The following is a 22,457-nucleotide window of genomic DNA, read 5'->3' on the forward strand; positions in this document are numbered from 1 at the left end:
GAAGATGCGCTTCAGTGACCGAGTCTGGAACAGCCGGGCTGCTTGTATTGCTCATAAGGAATCAAATATTGGTTTTAATTAGGAGCTAAAAATGCTAAGCTAGCTTCTAGTCAGTAATTTGAAAGAAAAACAAAGAAACGCTTGCATGACAGTTTTTTGAGTTTTGGAAACAGCAATTTGTGCACAGTTCTCAACCGCCGTGCTTGACAGTATGGAGTGAGGTTGATGTGGCGAGTTCTGTTTTCTGTACTTCATCCAAAGCCAAACAGTCGACATGGTCACATGGTTGTGACGGTGTCCCAGCTCCTTGTGTCAGTCTTACTACTTACTGTTATCATAGTGATTTAGTTAAGAATCGTACAAATGCTCTCAATTCCTCAAGGTATCAGATTAACTTTCCTTAAAAATATCCATGTCTCCTATGTGGACAAAAACCCGGATCAGCAACGGAAGCAAACTAGTTTGAGTCAAATATCAGCCTTGCTGTCTGAGCACATTTTCTACTTAAAATATGGAAACAAACTTCTGAGTAACCACACAACACTTAACACAGAGCTCTGTCGAATAGTCGGATGCTGGCCTGGTGTCCAGTTTGGTAGGCGGATGTCTCTATGCGAACAAGACGCAATTTCTGCTACGGGTCTACAAAAATGAGATCCGATTTCATTACTTCGGAAGAAATATGTCGGGGTCTTTAATCCAAACAAGGACATTATTCTAAAGTCTTTTCAGAGCTATAATTATATTTGTTGGGAGATTTGTGTCTGTTTTAAATAGTTCAAACTTAGATGTTTCTTTGCAACTTGATGAACTTCAAATGGTTTAGAAGAGACCTAACTCCTCACAAACTGATGCACAGCAGCTATTTCTTATTTAAGGTAATTGCTGATGTCTTTCCACCATTGTCCTCTGACATTGTGCTTCCACATTTACTATGCTAAGATAGGCTTGTAGAGTTTGAGATGTAGAACTTTGTTTTATCAGTTTTTCTGAACTTTGTCAGTCTAATGTTTTGGCAACTACTTTCAGCCTATACCTGATGCCTCTCTGTGTCATGGACTTTAAATATTTTTAAAAAGGACTGCATAACCCTTCTCAGATTGATGGGTAGCGGCAATTGCTGCTTCAGGGATCCTCCTATAGGGTCCAGACTAGCAAAAAAAAAAAGAGAGCTGCTTCCACAGTGATGCTCAAACTTGTTTTTGAAGCATCCAAGTGTCTTTGCCAAGTTTCTATATCCTATGACTGACTCCTTTCAAACCGGTCGGAAGCTTCATCTCATATTTAGTCTGTCACTTTATTGGTAGCATAGGAATAAACACGTTTAGGCTCAAAAATATAACTAAAACTCAAAAGTTGGAGCTCATTTACTTCTCGCTTTAACATATTCCAAAATCTGTCTCAGTTTCTGGCGCGGCGTCTACCGTTGCCGTGACATTTTGACAAGCCGAATCAGAATTGAAACTAATAACAGTGACGACGGCTCTGATCCTTGTAGGAATTCCTAGAGTTTTGCCGAGCTGTCTCCCTGATTCAGCTCCCGGGAAACTGTTGATGCAAAAGCAATAAAGACTTGATTAATGTTATCAACACGCCCTCTCCTCACCTCTTCAGAGCAGGTGGTAAAAAGAGATTCTTTTTTCCCCCCTTTATTATGGGCTGCAACAACAACAAAATTAATATCTTTAAAAGGGACTGTAGCGCTGTGTACCTACCAATCAAACATTAGGGGTTTCTACTTGTAGATTTGTGAGTCATTTGCATTAATTGCAATCATGCAGTTACGTATTAATCACAAAATTGCTCTGACTACATGGTAATGAGCCGCCACGCAGTTAATCAGTGGAAAACAAAACCAGAATCCACTTTTTTTTCTTTTCTCTAAACTTATTTTTCTCCAATAATTTCATTACAGTTTGACACCTCTGACATGTTAGGTAAATGTGCACAGAGGACTTTCAGTGCAGTCCTGGTTTGCTCTCTCTCTCTCATGTGGAACTCCCAGTGGGGGGGGGGAGCGGGTAAAGTACGGGGGCAAAGGGGTCAGATTTAACAGATTTTTTTTTTTTTAAACAAACAGACGACACGAGCACAAGACGAAGAGCAGACAAGACAAACGGAGCAAAACACACAACACAAGACGCCTCGGGATGCTGCGGGTTACGTTGGCGAGGCTCGGACCTGCCGCCGCAGCCCCCAGCATGCACACTGACACATAGCCGAACCCAGGTGGGGGGTGGGGGGGAGTTAGCCTGGGATTTATGGGTGGAAAGACAGCAGTACAAAATATGGATGCCAATCATGTCCATGCAGAAGCAGAAGGGGTGACGATTAGGGTGGAGCGGGGAGGTACTGACAGCAGTTAGTCCGGGTCGAAGCATGCCACAAATGCCTTCTACTTGGAGCAACAGATAGAATAGAAAAACAGATATACTTTGTGGCAATAAAAGTCTTTTTATGCCATCGGCATTCAAACAGACATGTATATGCAGAGAGGCTGACTCAGAATGGAGGGAAAGGAAGGGGTTAACACTCAGAAGGGGTGAAGAGAAGGTGTATGTGGTTGGGGGAAGGGGAGCGAGGGGGTGGTCAGTCTTTCACACACGACTTTCTCAAGACAGTATGGGGTTGTCGGCACAAAGACCCAAAACAAACCAGAAAATGATGGCAAGAAAAGATTTTTGTTGCCGTTCGTTTCCCTACGTTGTGCTGAAAATGAGGTCAGGGGATGTTTCTGTCGGAGCCACACGGCACAAAGTTGATGATGGGGGAGTGAGAGGGGAAGGGGGGGCGAGGGGAGGAGTTTGAGTTTAGTTTTTTTTTTTTTTCCAACCACCAAAAGTTCATGCGGCACGAGATGAGGCAAAAACACGGGAGGAGCGGCTCTAGCCTTGCTTGGAGGATGATTGACGGATGACGATGATGATGATGGCGATGTTGATGATGTTAAAATCAGAACAACAGCACGAAAAACAAAAGAATGAAATAAAATAATAATAAAAAATATCACATCACTCTACCCAACTTGGCACCCCCCCATAGATTAACAACAAACGCACCAAAAAAAAAAAAAAAGTTCAAATCTTGAACAAACCCAGCTCATGTTCACATGTGCATCACAGAAAACAAACATGAATAATGCGACAGAAAAGAACAGACAGCAGGTCATGCAGCTGGAGGTGGAGTGAGGAATGAGGGAATGAATTTCTGTGTCAACATGGTGGGATGCTCGGTTGGTATGGGTGTGTCTATGTTGCCACTATATGAGGGGAGGGTACCGTGTTCTACGGAGATAAAAAAAAAAAAAAGCTTGCACTTTGACCTTTTGAGAACACTTGGGTTTGATTTTTTTAAGAAAAGAAACTCTTGAAGCATTCTTGAGAAAGTATTCACGCTGCTGGAGCTTTTTTGGGTTTTGCAATATTTCAGTCACAAACTTCACAATTTGTGGTGAATTAATGTGAAGTGGAAGAAAATATTTTTAAAAGATTAGATAAGACCTGAAAAACGAGGCGTGTGTTTGTATTCAGCCCCTATGACCCTTCCAATCAACTCTGACCAGCTTGCCTGTGACTGCTGAGGAAACGCATTGCCACAGCATGATGCTGCCACCAACATGCTTCACAGTGTGGTGGATTCATGCTGTTCCAGTTTCGGCTGCAGGTTTACCTTTCTGTTTTCGGAAGGTGCTCTGTGAGATGTTGAAACGCTTAGGATGTTATTTTCTACCCTCAACCTGTTTTACATTTTTTCTACAGTTTTTTTTTTTTTTTTTAACCTAAAGTTGGTTGATTCTTGTTCTTTATTACCCTATTTGTTCACTGCAGTTCTCCAACGAAAACTCCAAGGGGCACTAGGGGGGCCCCAGAAAATTGGAGAAACACGGAAAAAAAAATGCAAAAACTAAAGAATTTAATCTAATAACATTTTAAATGCACATTTTAAGAATATTTTCTTCATCATACAATCTCATCATTTTCAATAATTATTCTAAAAATAATAATGGCTGCCAGTCTAATTTGGGGGGCTAAGGCATGGAGAAGCTTAGGAGCCCCTGCTCAAAGGCGAGCGCCAAATCCGGTGTGTTTAAATATTATTTTATCTGTCAAATCAAAGATGCTTTTCTGCATACTGCCAAATCACATTAATTTAAAAAGATGTTTAATATTTAACAGTTTAATAGGTTTTATTGATACCTTTTCTGCCACAACCTTAGAAATGAAATATAATTTGACACCGTGTCTCTAAGCTCTTCACAGAAAGGCTGAATTTATACCTAGATTTAATTAAACACAGGAGGATTCTTTAGTAATTCCATGACTTATGAAGGTTGTTGATTTTGTTATAGCAAAGGGAGCTGAATATAAAAACATGCCATACTTTTTAGATTTTTCCAAAGTAAACTTGAAATCAACGTTTCGTTTCTCCTCAGCCTCATGAATGCACTTACTTTGTGTTGCTGCATCATAAAATCCCAATAAAACACATTGAAATCAGGGCTGCAATAACAATTACTTTAATTATCAATTAATCTAGCAATTGTTCAGATGATTAATCAATTAATTGGATTTTTTTTTTGCCACATTCTGCAGCTTTTGAATTTAACCCTTTTATACAATAAGAAAATCAACATTTTATTGGCTGAATGTGATAACGGCATTCCTTTAACCGGAGCAGAAAAATACTTCTAACAACAACATGTGAAAAACTCAGTCAGCCTTTTCTCCTGGACTTAACATCGACACGGAGTAGAGATAATCTGTCGATTTATTTTTGGATAGCCAAAGGCGCTTAAGAGTTTTTACAGAATTTAAATCAGGTTAAGTTAAAAGTGCCACTAGATGAGTTTTGGGCAAAAACATTTACAGAGAAAGGAGGGTTTTTTTCCAACTTAAATAAAAAAAAAAGGTATGCACTTTTTCAGCAGTTTTGGCTTAATTATTACTCTTATTGTGTTGTTCTTTCAACAATTGGCATTTTTTGAGTCTGTATACTCTAGTTAATGATTAACCAGTTACTAACTTAATGATTATTTCAGTAATTGATCCATCATTATTAATCTGATTGATCGTTTCAGTTTTAATTGAAATGTGGCAAAATACAGAAAGGTAGAAGTGCTATGGATGTTTCCTTTTAGATAATCTCCTATTGAATACAGCAACACATGCTAGCTGAAGCTGCCGATACAGGAAGTTACGTTGTGTTAAAAAAAATATACTAAATTCTGAAAGATTAATGAGTTTCAGTGAAAAAAAAAACAAGCTAATCTGACAAATAAATAAATAAAGGTGATTGCACCATCACACAGGAAACGGGGGAGGGGATTGTTTAAATTCAGTTATATTATTAGCAGAGAAAAGGGGACATATGCTCAGCATTCGGCGGGGCCGTGTTTGGCCGGATTAGCGCAGCATCAATTAGTCTGCGGTGATGGTATTTCGAAGGACAGTGAAGCAATCAAATAGCCTGAGCTGTTAATGATTTCCTGAGGGCCCGAGGGGAGCAGCTTGTCAAACGCTGAGCCGGTTTTAATACGGCTCGCAGTCTCCTGGTTCTTACCACATTATTAGGATGTGTGCCAGCTGCTCTCAGGGCTGAAAGTGTGACTGACAGCTGCTTCCTCACAAAAAAAAAAAAAAAAAGTCCTCCAAACCCAAGTTGCCTCAAAATTACCACTCCTTTTGAATCTGGGGTGTGGGAGGGGGCTTATTTTCAGCTCTGTTTTTATTTTCAATCTCCACTGAGTGTCTTATCACTTTGATGCAATCACAAAGTGATACCTGTGTGTGTGTGTGTGTGTGTGTGTGTGTGTGTGTGTGTGTGTGTGTGTGTGTGCGTGTGTGCGTGTGTGTGTGTGTGTGGTGTAAAAGGCAAAAAAGGGGTGAGGGGGGGAGACGGTGCCCACAGAAATTCGAGGATATCTGTTCTCTATTAGAATGTCTCAGGTAAGGCAAGCCTCCGACGAGGAAACAGAGGTACAAACAAGAGAAAGAAGAAGGGGGGAGAGAGGGGGTGGAGGGAGGAAGAGGCTCTGTTGCAGTTAGTCTGCTACATATCACAGTATCTAAAAGGCTGAAAGCATCTTTGTTCTCGAAAGAATCTCAAAATGTATCCTCTGTCAGGAGAGAAAGGCAACACACACACACAGCAAGGGGGGGTTTCAACCATGTACGGGGGGCAGATACATTTTGAAGCATCAATGCAAGGCGACATGCGGCTTGATGCTAATTTCGCACTTTGTTCAGTAAAGTTTTGCTCTCAATCGGTGCTGAGAAGACAAAATTAGCATCAACGCTGCGTCATGTCTGCGACCAGTGGCCCCCATAGCTCAGTGTAACTTGTTTCCGAGTTCCCTGACGATGTTCCCTGTTAAAATGTTCGTGGCTGGGGGGGAGGGGGGGGGGGGTTACGTTTACACATCTCCAAAAAAACAGTTCTGAAAACTGCGGAGAACTCCCCACATAATTTTCTTTTTTCTTTTTCTTCATTGTGGTGGGAGGGAGTGTGGGTGGTGGTGGTGCCAGGGGGGGGGCTGCTTTTTATTTTTTATTTTGTTTGTTTCAAAGTTACACTTGAAGCTCCCATGGGGGGTGGAGGGGGAGGGCATGATGCTGAGAGGAGGAGCTCCTCGGTGGCAAATCAAAGAACTCAAAGGAGGAAATAGACCAGATCTCAGAGCAAGCACAACTCGACACACTCATCCCACCTGCATGTCCGGAGTCGCACTCCTCCAGGTCCTCGTCGTCGCTGGAGCACTCGGCTGACGAGACGATGTCGTCCGTCGTCTGCGGGGAAACGAAACCGTTGGTTTGGTTGTTTAAACCGGCTCGTCCCATTGGGATCAAGATCTCAACACAATTCAGTTAGAGCGAACACAGCAAGCTAGTAAGGCACATAAAAACATATTCATGAATTTTATTTAGATCTTTGACAGGTTTATTTCGCTAATTGAATTCAAAAAGTAGCGTTGAACGTAAAATTGCACAAATTGGGATCACAAGAACGTTTTTCAGTAACACGTTATTCTACACGGATGAGGTGGTTTTTTGTAATTGGTATATTTTACAAAACTAAAATGGAAACACTTTTTTCACATCTTACCAGTCAAGTGATCAACAACTGGATGTTACTGCTGGCGGAAAAAGACAGGAAGTGGTTGGCGGATGATTTTTAATGACTTATAGCAAAAACAAACTTATTCACATGAGATTTTTAGTAGAATCACCTCAAGTGCGTATTTTTTATTTTTTTTACATTAGCCCAATATCAACTAAGTTTTGCGCACATTTGTAAAGAAACTTTGTTCACATACAGTGAACCCAAAATTCGGTTTTGCTGTGAAGTCTTTGAATAACAATCTTAAAACTGTTGCCTGTGAAGACTTTTTCTTTCCGCTCAAGCCTATTACATTACAATTACATAACATGTCTACATTGTTTAATATTTAATATTCTAATTTTTTAGGGGTTTTATTAGCTGTTATCTATGATAAGCAAAATGTACTGAATCCCTCTGCGTATAAAGAAACTATGAAATATTACTTGCCTTTTGAAACAAATTGTTGAAATAAATTAAGTTTTAGTTATTTTTACTTTCTCATCTACTTTACTTTTCACACTCGGCACAGTTGAAACAAGGTGTTGAACATAAGATAAAAGAAAGCATAAAGATAAAGTGGCAAAACTAAGCACACAATAATGAATTACAAACTTAATTTAAGACACAATAAAACAGAGCAGTTAAACAGATAAAATCAATGCCAATAAAAGTAAAATTAAGTCTCAGCTGAGTTGAAGGCCAATGAGTAAAAATCAGGTTATTTCATTTACTGATTAACACAGTAAATTGTGTTAATCATAACAGATAAAAATGTTGATTCTACAAAATGAGGTTACAGAGGAAAAAGGTAGATTTATTTCTAAAACAAAATCATAGTAGCTTCAACTTTTTCATGTGAAAATAAACTTACGTTTTACACAACAAGGCATCATTAATATAAGATAGTATTAAAAGTTGACAAAAACTTGTTAAATGTTTCCCAAAAATGGCCGACTTAGCTTCTCTTGAAGGTGGAACAAACTGATTATTGGATTTCTGTGCATTTACAATAAGTATTAAGTTACAAAGCTGTTGTTGTGGAGTGACAGAGTGACGGCAGCGTATTTGAGATGACAGGAAACTTCCACAGGAGCAGGTGGAGGGCAGGAAATGACGAAAGAAACAGGAGAGTGAAAAAGATGAGTTTGAATCGCTTAGTCTTAGGTCATTTATATATGAAGAAAATAAAAAGGCAACAATTGAACCTTGTGGAGCACCATCTAGCACTTGGCTAAGATGGATGTAGTTAATGTGCAGAGCTGTAAATTTCAGTATCATCCACATAGAACTGAAAAGTCGAGTTAAATATAGAGAAAACAACAGGGAGCCAAGAACTCGGTCCTGTGGAACCCCATCGTTGTAAATTCGCTCAGTTGTATCTGAAAGATAATTTGCAAACCAAGCAACTGTTTCTAAAAAAAATCCTCAAAACAAAAATCTTCAAGAGTTTCTGAAACACGTGCAGCAGGATGCGGTTGGACCTGGAGCAGCCGTTCCCTCCCAAGGATATCTCAGCGCTCACAGACCTCCCTGCCTGTCCTTCAGCTCCAATATATCACTTGGAGTCAATCATATTTCACAGTGTTTATCATTCTTCACTTTATGTGCTTTCCACCTCCACAGATAATTGTTTTCCTTCACCCTCCGCACTCTGCCTCCGATTATTTATCGCCCCACTCCTCCTCCGTCGTCCACAATCAATGGACACAGATCAACAGCTTCCCCAGCCCCTGATTTGTGCTGCAGAGGTGCAGGAATGAGGGTGGAGGGAGTGGTGTGTGTGCGTGTGTAAAGAGAGTGGGCAAACTTGCTGGCTACACCTGGCCCAGCGATGGATTATCTACACCCTCCAGTTCCCACATTTCTGATTTATCCCCACTCTACACCCTCCTCTCCTCTTTTTTTTCGGGTCAACCCATGGAGGACAGAAGGAAGGAGGAGTGGCTGTATTTCAGCGGCGGCGCGCTGGGCAGCCGGCATTTATTAGAATGAATCAGCGGGGCGATAAAATAAGCCCTGTCACCGAGCTGGGTTATGAAATCAGAGTGCTGATTGAGTTTTCCAGCGCTGGCCAGGGGAGTGGGGCTCTAAATATCATTGAGTTTGACAGACTAATGAAACGCGCCCCCATGCTTGTTCTGCTGTAGTCAACAGGCCCGATAGAAAGCTGGGCCTCGTGCCGCGCGGTGGGGGAAGAAAAAAAAAAAAAAAAAAGACGATTTTTCAAAGAATATTCCTAACGCGCGCCGAGATTACACATGATGGGGTTGGGCTATTTGTCTGTAGCAGTGGGTTTGTAAATGTGTTTATGCACATCGGCGTTCACGATACGCCGCGTTAACGTAGTGTGCTCCATCCGCAAAACGAAGCAAGAGGGGAGGGGAGGAAGTAAATTGCTGTAAAATACAGGCCCCTCCGTAAACACGGCATTATTTATTGAAGCCACATTAGGAGCATAAAAAGTCTCGCTTATTGTCGAAAACGAGTTACTGCTTGTTATTGTGATGGCAGCAGATGTGGGAGGCAGGCGCACGCGGGGGGAGATGAAACGCCTGAGCCACTTCAAAGTCTGCTCCAGCGATTCTAGCCCCGAGAACATCTCGGCGCAAGACGGAAGAAGAAGAAAAAGAGAGAATGACACGGAGCGAAGAACACTGACTCTCTGTTGTCCGTTCATGCTGCGCATCTCTGCAGCTGAAGCTGATGGCATCTCAGCTCAGGAAACATTTTCACACCGTTGGCTGCGCTGCATTTCATTAGCCCCGTGTCTCCGTATTCTACAAAAATAAAATACTAAAGCTAGTCTTGAAAACAGAGATGGGGTCTGCAGCACCAGGTGACCAGAGATTTCTGCTTGCAGGAAGGATCAATGTTGTGAATTCAGAGCGTACAAGTTTTAGAAAAAATATTCACAGCCATGTAACTTTCCCACAGTTTGTCAGTGTACAACACAAACACAATTTATTGGGATTTTCATAAATCAATAAATGCTTCTCTACATTCTTTTAAAGGTTTTACTGGCTCTAGTGCTCTAGGAAAGAGGAAGACATGCAGGAATCAAACCTGACAGCTGCGTCGAGGACAAGGCTTCCATATGTGGGTTGTGCTTAACCCCTGCGCCACCACAGCACCCCAACTTCTCTACATTTTTGGGGGCTGCTGCTAAAACAGGGGAAATAAAGCCCACTTTGTGCTGCGCATTAGATTGATAAAAACCAGCTCGTTGTTCTGCGCTTTGCTTCATCCAGAGGGTCTGGAGCTTTGGCTACTGGGAAAACAATTGCTTCCTGGAGACGTGGATTGTTGGACTTTTAAACTTTACTCAATGGCTAACATTTCTCCTTGATATATATATAATGTGCTTTGATGCTGTAAAACTTACAGGAAATTGCCCGCGCTGTAAACAACCATCCTCCGCTGCAAAGAGCAAAGTCTCAAGCTGAATGAGGCAGCTGTTGATGTTAATTCAGGAAGTGGAAGTGTGGCAGACACTGACTGAATGCATTTGTTCACTTCCTCCGCTGCCACTGCTAAAACTACAGGCAGACTACAATTATAAATAAGCTCAGAAAAAATAATCGTTCACAACTTCTCTTTCTGTTTGCTGATAGGAAGGTAGAAATTCTCCCTGAGGGAATCCAAATGAATGGGAGAAATAACAGACTGCATCTGTGAAGAGAGATTAGAATCAAGCAGAATTACGTAGGATGAAAATGGCCTCCTGCCTGAGTAGTGTGAGATTGTTTTTTACTTGATCATGTGAGTGTATAGCTATTTCAAATCAATAGTCATGTACTATACTAGAACACACAGAATACACTGTAAAATAAATCATTTAATTGGGTGAATGTATGAATGTAAGGTATGATAAATTTTATTTATATAGCACATTTTCAGCAGCAGTTCAGCTCAAAGTGCTTTGATACAGCTCTACATACCACTTACAAAGCTGGTAGAGACATATTTTGAGATATTTAACATTTTTGCCCCATTGAAATTAGTGAAAAACCTTAAAACTTTGGCAAAAATCTGTAAAACCCTTGTGGTCGTTTGACAGCTTACAATTTCTGCACACTTCAACGTAGAAACTCCATTCAACTTTTAAGCAACTTAGACATTTCAACTATCATCGCGTAATTCGGGTTTTTGAAATGTCACATTTTTTATTTCACGATTTAAGTTTTACACAAATTTTTGGTAATTTTCAATTGTATAGAGGAGTCCAGTGATGAATTCTGCAGAAGAGAGTTGTACAAAACACCGACTCAGGGGAACCGAATAGAAACGGATGTCACACATTATAGACTCCTACTGGGGGGAGGGACACAGAAAAAAAAAATTTCTATCACATAAAATCCCAATAAGACACATATTTGTGTTTGTAACATGACAAAATGAGGAAAAGTTCAAGAGGTATAAATACTTTTGCGAGGTGCTGTCATGTGATCGGTTGTATGACTAGAGAAGAGCTTAGTCACATTAGCTCAGAAGAGATCGAGCTTGGACTGCGTTTAAGAAGATGTCTGGCAGGCAGATCAGTGAACTGCTTAGCTTCGAGGCAGGCCTCGTCACACATTTTATAATCTTCGCTCTCGTGACTTGTTGCTAGAAGCCGAAGCTGCTTCCTGCAGCTGAAAACGCATTGCCGCATGGTGGAGGTTGCACATAAATGGCAGAGAGAGAGACAGTCTGAAGCCTTCCGCTAACTCAAAGCAAGAGACCCTCTCATCTGGATGACTCTGAGTCCACTCAGAGAAATTGAAGAGAGCTTTTGAAGTGTGATGTTTGACATTTGGAGATCCACTGCATGCACGCTCCATTAATTTTTTTTTTTTTTTTTACCAGCACGAGATGCATCTCTCGTGTCCGGATTGAAGCGGTCCGTATGAAAAAGGCTTCCGGTGCCGATTCTCCGTCTGTGAGTGAATGCAGGTCACGCTGATCTAAGATGCTTAATGCTGCAAATGCACAAAAAAAGGCATCTAGTGGGGGAGAATAAAAATGAAGAAAAAAAAACAAACAAAAAAACGCAGGTCCCGAATGTGCAGCGGTGTAGCATGATGATGCGGTTGGCCAACGGGACCACAAAAACTGATTTCACAGCTGGGGAAATCCAATGCTCCGTCTAAATCTCCTTAGCACGGCGTGCTGTGCGTTTTGGCAGCAATATGTTTGCTTTTTTTAAATGCAATTATTCTCTGCAAATTTCACAATCATTTTCAAAAGTCTGGTTGGCAGGATTTCCTTTCGCACGCAAGTTTGCTCTACTTCAAGCAAATTATAGATGATGACTTTAACACAGGGCAAAAAAACAAACAAAAAAAAACAACAATACGTGCATAATGTCTGATTATCTTGTTTACCCAGGTTTCAGTCGACTCAAATTCCACAAACAGCAAAGACGAATCAATAGGCGGACTTCATTAAAACAGCATTTACCTCTGACCACTTCAGCATAACAACCAAGATCTCGCCGGCGATCGATGGAGACGGACAGCCTCCTTAAAAAGCCACAGCTTTCACTTCACAACTGATGGGCCTGACTCAGTCAGAAAGGGGAATCGGCGGTGGTGCAGGAGGAGTGCTTTTGACTCTGCTGAAGCTGTTTAGTCATGAGTTCCTCACCGACTGCTGGGAATCAGCCTGAGCTACAAACGGTATGCCTCTGCTAGCTAACCAGCTGAAAGCTACGTCGCTACTCTGGTCTGGATTAAGTCGAACATTTTGACTGGTGTTACAAAGTGCTTCGTGCAGCAGAAATCTAACAGGAAATATGGTGATGGCAGCATCACACAATTTTTTTTTGGTTAAAACTAATATTTTCAGAGTTTTCACCAATTTTTGGCACTAATTCCATAAAACTACATTGACGTTCACTGAAGGTTACCATATTTATCAAATTCACTACAACCACATCTCTTATTTCATGTTCTAGCACAGTTATCGATCTGCTCACCTGTATTTAGCTAGCATACAGAAGAACTTTGTTCCGACTACATCAGTGCATTAGATTTGTCTCATATGAAAGTGTCTTTCGTTTGAAACGTACCATTTTCTCTCTTTTAGCCGCTTAGGAAAAAAAAGTATACTTTAAAGCACACACCGCGCCTGGAAACATTTCGGTCTCGACACTGATGGAGGCCTACCGCTGTAGCTGCCTCGCTGCTAATGTGCTAGTTTTGCCACAGGGCCGTCAGTCATCGTTACTCCAGAATCACATCAAGAGGGAATCGTTTCCCGGAAATGGACGGGCAGAACACTCTAAGCAAGCAGAGAAGCTGCAAAAAACACGGACTTACGCTTTCATTTCGGCACATTAGGAGAGAAAAAAATCTCCCCCTATTAGTATCAGCTTGAGCAGCGCTGCCACACTCTGCTCCGTCAAGCAGGAAAACGGAGCAGGTGTCTGATGAATTCCTTCCAAAAACAAATAAAACCCCAAAGAAGTAAGCACTTTTCACAGGTTTAAAGAGTTCCCGCAGATCACACACACAGCTTGGTTTTGAAAAAAGACAAAGAAAAAAAAAAAGGAGACCTGTGAATCTAATGGTGCCTTCCACACTGAGGCGGTTTGTCTAAAACTAGGTCTGCGGAAACAAAGAGTGCATCGGCACCATCTTTTCGCGGAGGCGCTGCCTAATAATAAATCGGTACTGGAGAAGAAATCCGGCGGCTGCCATGTGCGGGGACTGCAGCACCTGCTCAGAAAGCCACTGAGGAGTAAACCGCTGCATTCAAACCACATATCAGACTGTTTGGTTTCTGCCCGCGGGCCAAAGACAGAATGGAGACGTATCAGCTCGTATCTGGCAACAAAAAGACTCACGAGAAAAGTAGCGCGGTGTGAGCTAATGACCGCGGCTATTCCTAAGCTATGGTAGCACTTGACAGCCGAGTCGCCGGGGTCGCTCCAATTAGACAAGAAACGTTTCAAGTTGGAACAGTCCTCATCAAACGCCCGGACAGCGACAAGAGCAGCTGCTTCATCTGCGGCTGAATATTTCGCCGAGCGTGACAGTGATTTGATCGGCCACATCAAAGTTAACGTCGGCGCGACGGCCGAGAGGGAAAGAGAGACATAATGCACTCGACCGTCGTCTATATTCCTCTCCCCTCCTCTGGGTCAGTGGGAGCAGCGTAGAGGCTGAAACTCGGCCGCCGCGCTGCCCTCCCTCCACCCCCAGGGTTACAAACACGACATGAAATGTGAGTGCGAACGGAGCCGCGTCTCCGAGAGACGCTGGGAATCCGGGACGCACATGCTCCAGCGAGCCACACAGTCACAGAGACGTACGGCGGCCTTATCATAACAAATGACCTTCATGTGTTTTTATGCCCCACGGGTTTCAGGAGGCTGGAGGGGGAAACGTTCTGAAACGAAGCCTATGGAGGACAACCGTAATAGATCCACATTACAGCCTCGCTATCAAACCCGGTTTGGTTTATTTACAACGCCGGGGTGCTGGAGGCCCGGAGCGGATTCTGTTTTCACTGATGGGAACAAACCCAAACAAATCCAATTTCCCCAACACGCCGACCCGCCGGTTAGCAGCCCAAGACGTCCAGCGAGGTGACGCCAAGGGGAGGAAGTGAAAGAGGAAACCAGTTTAATATTCGTAAGTCAAAACAACTGTTAGAATCAAAGCAATAAAACTAATGTCAAAATATGCAGACATTTTATTTGGGTTGATTTTAATCAATTTTCACTGAAAAATATGCAAATTTAATAGCTAAAAGTAGGGGTGCCACCCGTCCCGTAAAATACAGAATCGTCCCGTATTTGGCTTATAAATGTTGCGTCCCGTATTGAGCCGATAAGGGACACGATTTGTTCCGTTTCTATAAATGCCCGTTAGACATGCCTATCACATTCATATCAACACTAAATGTAACAATAATGACCAAAATAAAACACAGGAAATATTAAGGTCAGCTAAATAGTCATGGCAGGAGATCAAGGACCCCTCTTTAATCTATGTTTTCTGGAGATGTTGGCATCAGGGCTGCCGGCCCAAGCCTCCATATAGACTAAGCAAAATTTTATTTTGGGGCCCTCTATATCTGTGGTTAACATGGACTGCTAATCAACAGACGATTAGATCATTTACACAGCTGCTATAAACTCATTGCATCTCTGAATAATGTTGTTTACGTTATATGCTATATGCATATCATCTAGTGGTGGAAAAAGCAAAAAAAAAAAAGTAGCATGCTCTGAAATATATGCACAGATATTCATGACATACTTTGATTAAATTAATAAATGTAATTCCATTAATGAAAAATTAATTTTACACCAGGTGAGAATGTGAACCTGTACTGGACTGATTCTGTGCCTTCAAATAATTTTAACAGCTCCTGGAGAAGTTTCATAACTTATGAGTCTGAAACAGAAACAGGTCTGAAAAAAACTGTGTGCTACATTTGAGAGAGACTCCTTTGATGCATCAAAGAGCGATGTCATCACTGCTGATGTCATTGTCACCACTGAAACAGAACATTCTAATGGAGCATTCACACCAAACACGTTTGGAGCGTCGGGCAAGTCTGGTTTACATTCAAAGTCTATAGCCGTTTTCGCACTGCAAGGAGCGGCACGCTTCGGTCTGGTTCCACCCGTACTGCAGGCCTGTTGTGTTTGCATATAACTGAGGGCGCCATCGAAACTGTACCTGACGTCATTATTTTTGAAACTAAACAATGGTTTCGATTTAGCCGGCCGAAGTCTTTTTCTCAGAGATGCGGTGGAAAACTTTCTCATTCCTCGTTGACCGATCTAGCTCATTCTGTACTCATTCATCAGCGAGTAAGCGGAGAAAAAAAATTACCTCATCATGGGACCAGGTAACAGCAGAATATTGAGAGGAATTCATCGCAAATTAAAAATAATAATAAAAATATTAAAAAGAGCACTCTTTACAAAATACAGTAAGAACAGTTTAGTGAGAGCCAGCTAGACCCAATCAACGGCTGACTGCAAAACAATCAATGGCTGACTCTAAACCGATCAGCTGCTGATTCTAAGCAGCCCCGCTTGGCCGGCCCGATTGGATCCGGCCAATCATTCTTTTTTAAGTGCTCCCCACAAAAAAAACACTGACTGCACCTCATGGTACATTTGGTCTAGAACCAGCCTGGGTAGCCTGGGTTCTAATGGAAGTTCTAATGCAAACACGGTCGGCCCTACTTTGAACCCGTGCTGTTCCGATCTTTGCAGTGCGAAAACGGCTTGTGTGGAGCGTCCAATGCTGCGCTAGACGCTCGAAACGTGCTGCAACGGCCGAGCCGGGCCTCCTGTTTGTATTTCCTTTTAACTCATGTAAAGCACTTTGAATTGCCTTGTTGCTGAAAATGTGCTATATAAATAAAATGGCCTTACCCTTACCTTACCTCCACATAGACTTTGAATATAAACCAGATCCGCCTGACGCTCAAAACAAGTTTGGTGTGAACGCACCATTTTATGTCCAGTGTCATACTAGGTCCATCATATTAGGTCCATCTTTCCTCGGACCTCCCTGGTAGATTGGAGGTCTGTCTTTTCTTGGTCTCCTCTGTTTGTAGGGAGCCTTCTGTTTGCAACCTGGATGTGGGTCAGTGCAAAGGCCGAGCCAGGCTATGCACAGAGACCCCTCGTTGATTCAAGGTTTGTCTTTGCTTGGTCTCCTCCGTTTGCAGGGGGACCTCTGGTTGGGTGGAGACTCTATGATGGTTATTTTCCAGAGCAAGTTTCAACTCCACCTTCAGGTCTGCAACCTGACCCTGCAGAGATTTCACTGTTTCCTCCTGTGCTTTGAATTTGCAAGCTTGCTCAGAGTGACTTTTGAGCTGCTCCTCATATTTCAGTCTCACTCTGTATTCTTCAACCATAACTTCTACCAGACCTTTATTGCAGGAGGTGTATTTTTCAGCCTCCCTCTTGACGTAGTCCAGCTGTTGAAGAATACTCTTGTTGGTTGTAACTTTGGAGAGCAAGAAACCTTTGATACACCTGTAATCTCTGGTACATTTCTTCCATGGTCACATTTGACTTGCAGGTGACGTTCTTTTTCAAACATTTTTTGCAGTTTTTGAATCTCCTCCTGCTGTAATTTGACTTCAGCCTGATATGCAATCCTTCGGTCTCTTTCCTCATGGAGTTCAAAAATCTTACTCTGATTCCCCCTGGACCTCTGCTGATTCATCTTCTGGCTCAATGGGGCTGTCGCTGTCATCTTCCAAAGGGAAAATCATAGCGTCGTAGTTGACTTGGATGTTGAGGTCCATCATGTTGACCCATGAAAGCTCAGCTGGAAAAGCTTCATGTTCACAACCAATCTGTTGTTGCTTCCTGTCGATATTCTGGTAAATTCTCACTTCTCTGAAAGGTGTGTAATATCTGGAATCGATATCCGGCTCTTTTCGATAAATTTTGAATGTGCTCTGAAGAGTGATCTGTCCCGATAGAACTGTGGAACAAGTCTGAGAGAATAGTCTGTGAGCTACATTCAAGAGAGAGATTCCCTTGTGATATCATAGAGTGATGACATCACTGCTGATGTCATTGATACCATTGGAACGGAACATTCTATTGTAGCCTGACGTAAAAACATTTTGCTAGACAATGTCAAATATTGAGAAGTTTTAACTTTTGCTATCAAACATCATGAAACTAAAAGAAAAAACCCTCAGAAATATACAGGGTAGGGTTGCCACCGATCCGTAAAATACAGGATCGTCCCGTATTGATGCGATTTGGACGTATTTCTATAAATGTCCAATAGAGACGTGAATATTTGTATCACACACATATCAACACTAAGTGTAACAAAAATGACCAAAATAAAACACAGGAAATATTAAGATCAGCTAAATTGTTGTGGTGGGAGATAAAGGACTCCCCGAAAGGACTAACCTTCACAATTTTACTTTAACAATTGCCAGTAATAAAAAAATTTAATTCTGCACTTTTAGCTGCTGTATGGAGATAGGATCACATTTTCCATTTGCATCGGCTAGATCAGGATCTTCAACCTGAATCTGGAGACACAAGTGGCTCTTTGGCTCAGAATATTAAATGATGAAATATATTGCTCTGTTTTTGTTTCATTCTTTTTTATGTGCTCCCCACAAAAAAAACACTGACTGCACTGGCCCTCATGGTACATTTGGTCTAGAACCAGCCTCCAAACCTAACTCCTTATGATCAATTACTCAGTACTTGAGTAGATTTTTGCTAAATACATTTCACACCTACTTCATTAAAGCTTAAGTAAATCTACTCAAGTATAAATGTGTTGAAGGTATGTACTCTGATTGGAGTACAATTTTGGTGGGTGTCCCTTATTTTGATTTCTGAAAGGTGGGATCCCTAAAAAGTCACCAATAAACCAACTGTTTGATATATTTAATTTTTTTATTAATTTTTTTAATGTTTCAAGCAATTTTGGTGATACATGTCACTAAATTTGTAAAATTCCTAATTATGAAGATTATTTTCTGCCAGCAGTATTTAGGCTTCTTTAGCAGCTGTGTATCAATAATTAGTGTGGCAGCTTGTGTCATATGACTCTCAGATTAAAATCAGTAACAAAAACAAGTTTGTTTCTAAAAGTTGTGACCAGTTCAAAAATCACAAAAATGGATTTGGTTAGCATGATTCTGACTGGACAGATATTACAGCTCTGTTCTCAGGTTGAAGTATTTTTAGCTTCAGAGCACAGTGGCTTTTGTAATTCCTCACTTCAGTCATTGAGAAAGTTGCTAAATTGTCAAATTTTCTGGTAATCTCTAAACTAGCATTAGCACTATTGCTAATCTAGCTTGATATCTAATTACATTTCAGTTCTTAATCCAACACAGCATCTTTCTCAAGTCTTAATTTTTACTTTGTAAATTCATACAACTTTAAAATTGTCTAAAGTTCAAATAATTTGAAAACTAAAATGTAACCTCCCCTAAAAGTCCATTTTTACAGTGCACATTTTCACCCATTCTTGAGAAAAACCAAGCAGGACCCTATTGTTCGAGCTGAACATAAAAAAATAATAAAGTGACAGAGATGTGAGGTCTCTTATCCTTTCCTTCTCGCTATCTCTCCCGTTCGTATCGCCTCTCTTCGCTGGCCCCAACACCAAAATAGGACAATCATCTCAGCGGCGAAAGCTTAGCCCTTCTATTGATGGCTTTGCTATGCGCGTGTTATCATGTCCGATCTGAGCTTTGACAAGCCGACAAGGGAGAGGCTTGTATTACAAGGGGAATCAATGGCACCAGGCCATATCCCTATCAATGGACTGCCACTACTCTTTTTGCTCTTGTTCTCGCTCTGTGACAGATAAGATGCTTTATCTGGAAATTGGAAAAAAAAAAATGGAACAACAGCACAGAGGCATGGTAAAAATAACCCGTAGCAGTGATTATAATCAAATGTGTTATTATGAGGTGTAATTTTTTATTAGTAGGAACCCTGCCTGAAGAGGAGGGCGAACAAAAAAACCTGCGTGCGAAGGCTGGGAGCCCTGTGGACCCTCGATTTAGTGAATAAATTACAACAAAATGAGCTCCCGCACCAACTTGTTGTGCCAAAACCATATGCTAAACGACTCCCAGGATCAAGTATTGATATTTGCAATGAGCAACCATGGTGGGCTTTTCCTTAGCAGGCCCCCTGTAGTCAGCACATTTCTTTTTTTCTACTCAGGTTTATTGAGTGGGTGAGTGGAGGGGGAACAGCTGGGGAAAAAAAAAAGAAAAGAAAATGAAAATGCATTTAATTTGTCCAGCCATCAGCAGGTTGGTTTCAGCAGAATGGGTTATGTACAGAGCATTTCTCTGTTTCTCAAGGACCCGCCTTTGTACACGGAGCAGCGAGGGCCGGTGCTTCACAGCGACGTCTAATTGCCCTCAGGCCACAGGCAGCCACTTCCAAGCAGGGTCATTCATCTTCCGACGGAAAAGGAAATGGTCTTTGGCCCTGATCCTTAATCACCCCCATGCCACTGCGTACAAGGTCATCAAGGAAGGCCCGGTGCGCGCCGTGCAACGCGTCGAGTACATACACAAACACGCGCGGCACCGTCACGTGATCAGGCGTTGGAACATGAGAGGGAGCTCCTTCTCCTCCGTGTGCGGCCGTCCTCGAGTGAAATTGGGAGCCGGCGATTACAGGTCCCCCTGTTATGGATTGTGTTACCGTTTTGTAGTTCTGTCTTCAAAGAGGAGGAGAGGGACTTGTGCGGATTGGATGTTAAGGTTTGCTTAGCGCTGTGACCGGGGCAGAAGATGAGAGCAAAACGTGGGCGAGGGAGGAAGAGGGGCCAGATCCTGTGCCTGAGAAAATTAAAAATTTCTCTCAACTTAGAGAAGTGGCAGGGTTGACAGGTAGCAACAAAGTATGCTTGTTCTTGACCACACCAGTTTTGAAAAGGCGTTCACGTCTGGACGCTTTGTCAGATACTGTCAAGTCTCAAGGTCAAGCTAGTTTGTGCGACGGACAAACTAGAAAAAGGACACAATTATGAATTGTGCCCGTTTTTTTTTCTTGTACATTTTAGGAATCCGTTTTCCTTTCCGATTGATCTGCCTTTTTAAACGTCTTCTCTATTCAATAATGGATTTTCTAAAAGTGGCGTAGAGCATCCGTCACGTGAGCGTGGAATCTCGTTATGTCCCAGAACCCATGCTGACACTTAGCAGAGCCATTATCACAATCCCTGACAATTAATTCCAGTCGCTCATTCTCGGCTCCGTTCACTTTTAATGTGATCACCAGGGAGCGCTGTGCAGAGGCGTCGTTTACAGCAACACACCTGCAAACATTCTGGATGGAAAAAAACCCCAAAGATAAACTGTAGCACGTCTCCACATTTACGCGCTGTGATTTATTGGATTTGTTTATTCCAGGCGGGTTCGTGCTGCATCACAGCTCTCTTTTGAACATCTGTGCTTTCGTTGTGAATTGGTGGGAGTTGTTCTCCTGAGATGCACGTTATGAAACGGAGGCTGTGCGTATTTTAGAGAGCTGGAGCCGGCTGATCGGCGGGATCCGGCTCGGATTTATGGAAAAAAGTTCAAATTCCACACGACTTTGGCTCACGGCGATGATTTGTACTTTTAATTTCCGCTGACGAAGCGCGCCGGGAGTCTCTGCAGACGCATCATTGATGGTGGAGGGGACCAGCTACCGACTAAATAAGCCGTAGATTTACTTGTCATTTACTGCTTCATGTGCTTTCTCTTTTATGTTTAGCACTATGTATTGTCTTCACTGTTGTCCGCCGCAAACATTTTCTGCAGAAGTAAAAACATTTTTGTTTTTCTTCCAGGAATTCGCTCGTTTTGAATTTTCTCGGCAAACAACATAATTATCGTCACATCTTTAAATGTTCCTTTCATTCTGTGCTCCTGTTACCATCTGGTGAGCTTTGCATCAGCAATAAGCAGACAGGTTTAGAAAGTGAATAACTAATGAGTTTGAAATTCATTTTAAAGGAACAGTTCAGAAAAAGTTCCGAAAAAGATGAGCCTCAGTTTTAGCTGAACTTAGTGATTTAACTTTAACAGTTCACGTTAGTGGGACACGAGGCCACAGTGGCAGATATTAAATGTTTAAACCTTTCAAATAAATAATTAAAAAGACTGTGTGGAGGGAAAATATAATTTTGATAACCAAATTTATGTAAATGATGATTTAACTGAATAAAATTTACATTTACATCAAAGCAGTTCCCACATTTTGTAAAAGTGATGTCTATTTTATTCATTTAGATTTTAAAATGAACATGTCACATGTTGTCATAAACAAATATTTTGAATGACAAGTCAGTCTGTCCTTTCTCTCAAATGTCAATTCACTATAAACATCTAAGCATCAAAATGTATCTTGAAACACAAAATAAGCACAGAAAATATCCCCACTGAGGAACAACAAAGATTATTTTCATTCTGTTCTATTCTGGTTGTTAAAAATGTGTCTATTTGTTAAGTAGATGAAGTGGGATCCTGATCCTGATAAGGATCCCGTCAAACAGACTTGGAGTGGCAATTGTGACACAATGTTACCAACTACACCACTCCAAGGTATTTCATAGATTCACTTTTTTCCATTTTTTCTTCCATTTCCGTGTCACCAATTGTAAATCAGTCAATGTGTAGCAGCAGATTCAGTTTGGAGGTCTGCTGGCTTCCTATTGGAAATGTGTTTAAAACCGGACGAGGCCTTTCCTCCTCGTGAAACACACATCCCTCTCACCGTTCAATCCTTTTCAATAAGCTTTTGTATTTTTGACAGTCAAACGCTATTATGACTTCTAGCTGTAATGCAAAAATCAATGCGGCGCTGCTGATGCCAACTGCAGCACATGTTGCATATTAATATT

General features: G+C 41.7%; 1 protein-coding gene across 1 annotated transcript in view; it reads right to left on the bottom strand.

Annotated features, from left to right (window-relative positions):
- Positions 1–22,457, bottom strand: part of LOC106904914 (neurexin-3b-beta-like) — a 47,628-nt gene that overhangs the window by 11,961 nt on the left and 13,210 nt on the right. Inside the window, exon 2 of the mRNA XM_088002226.1 lies at positions 6,707–6,785. Coding sequence (XP_087858352.1) covers positions 6,707–6,785 — 79 coding nt within the window. The remainder of the gene's footprint in view (positions 1–6,706; positions 6,786–22,457) is intronic.

Source organism: Poecilia mexicana, unplaced genomic scaffold (assembly GCF_051168715.1).
Source record: "Poecilia mexicana isolate PSO_F unplaced genomic scaffold, ASM5116871v1 scaffold_21, whole genome shotgun sequence".
In the NCBI taxonomy this organism is placed as follows: domain Eukaryota; kingdom Metazoa; phylum Chordata; class Actinopteri; order Cyprinodontiformes; family Poeciliidae; genus Poecilia; species Poecilia mexicana.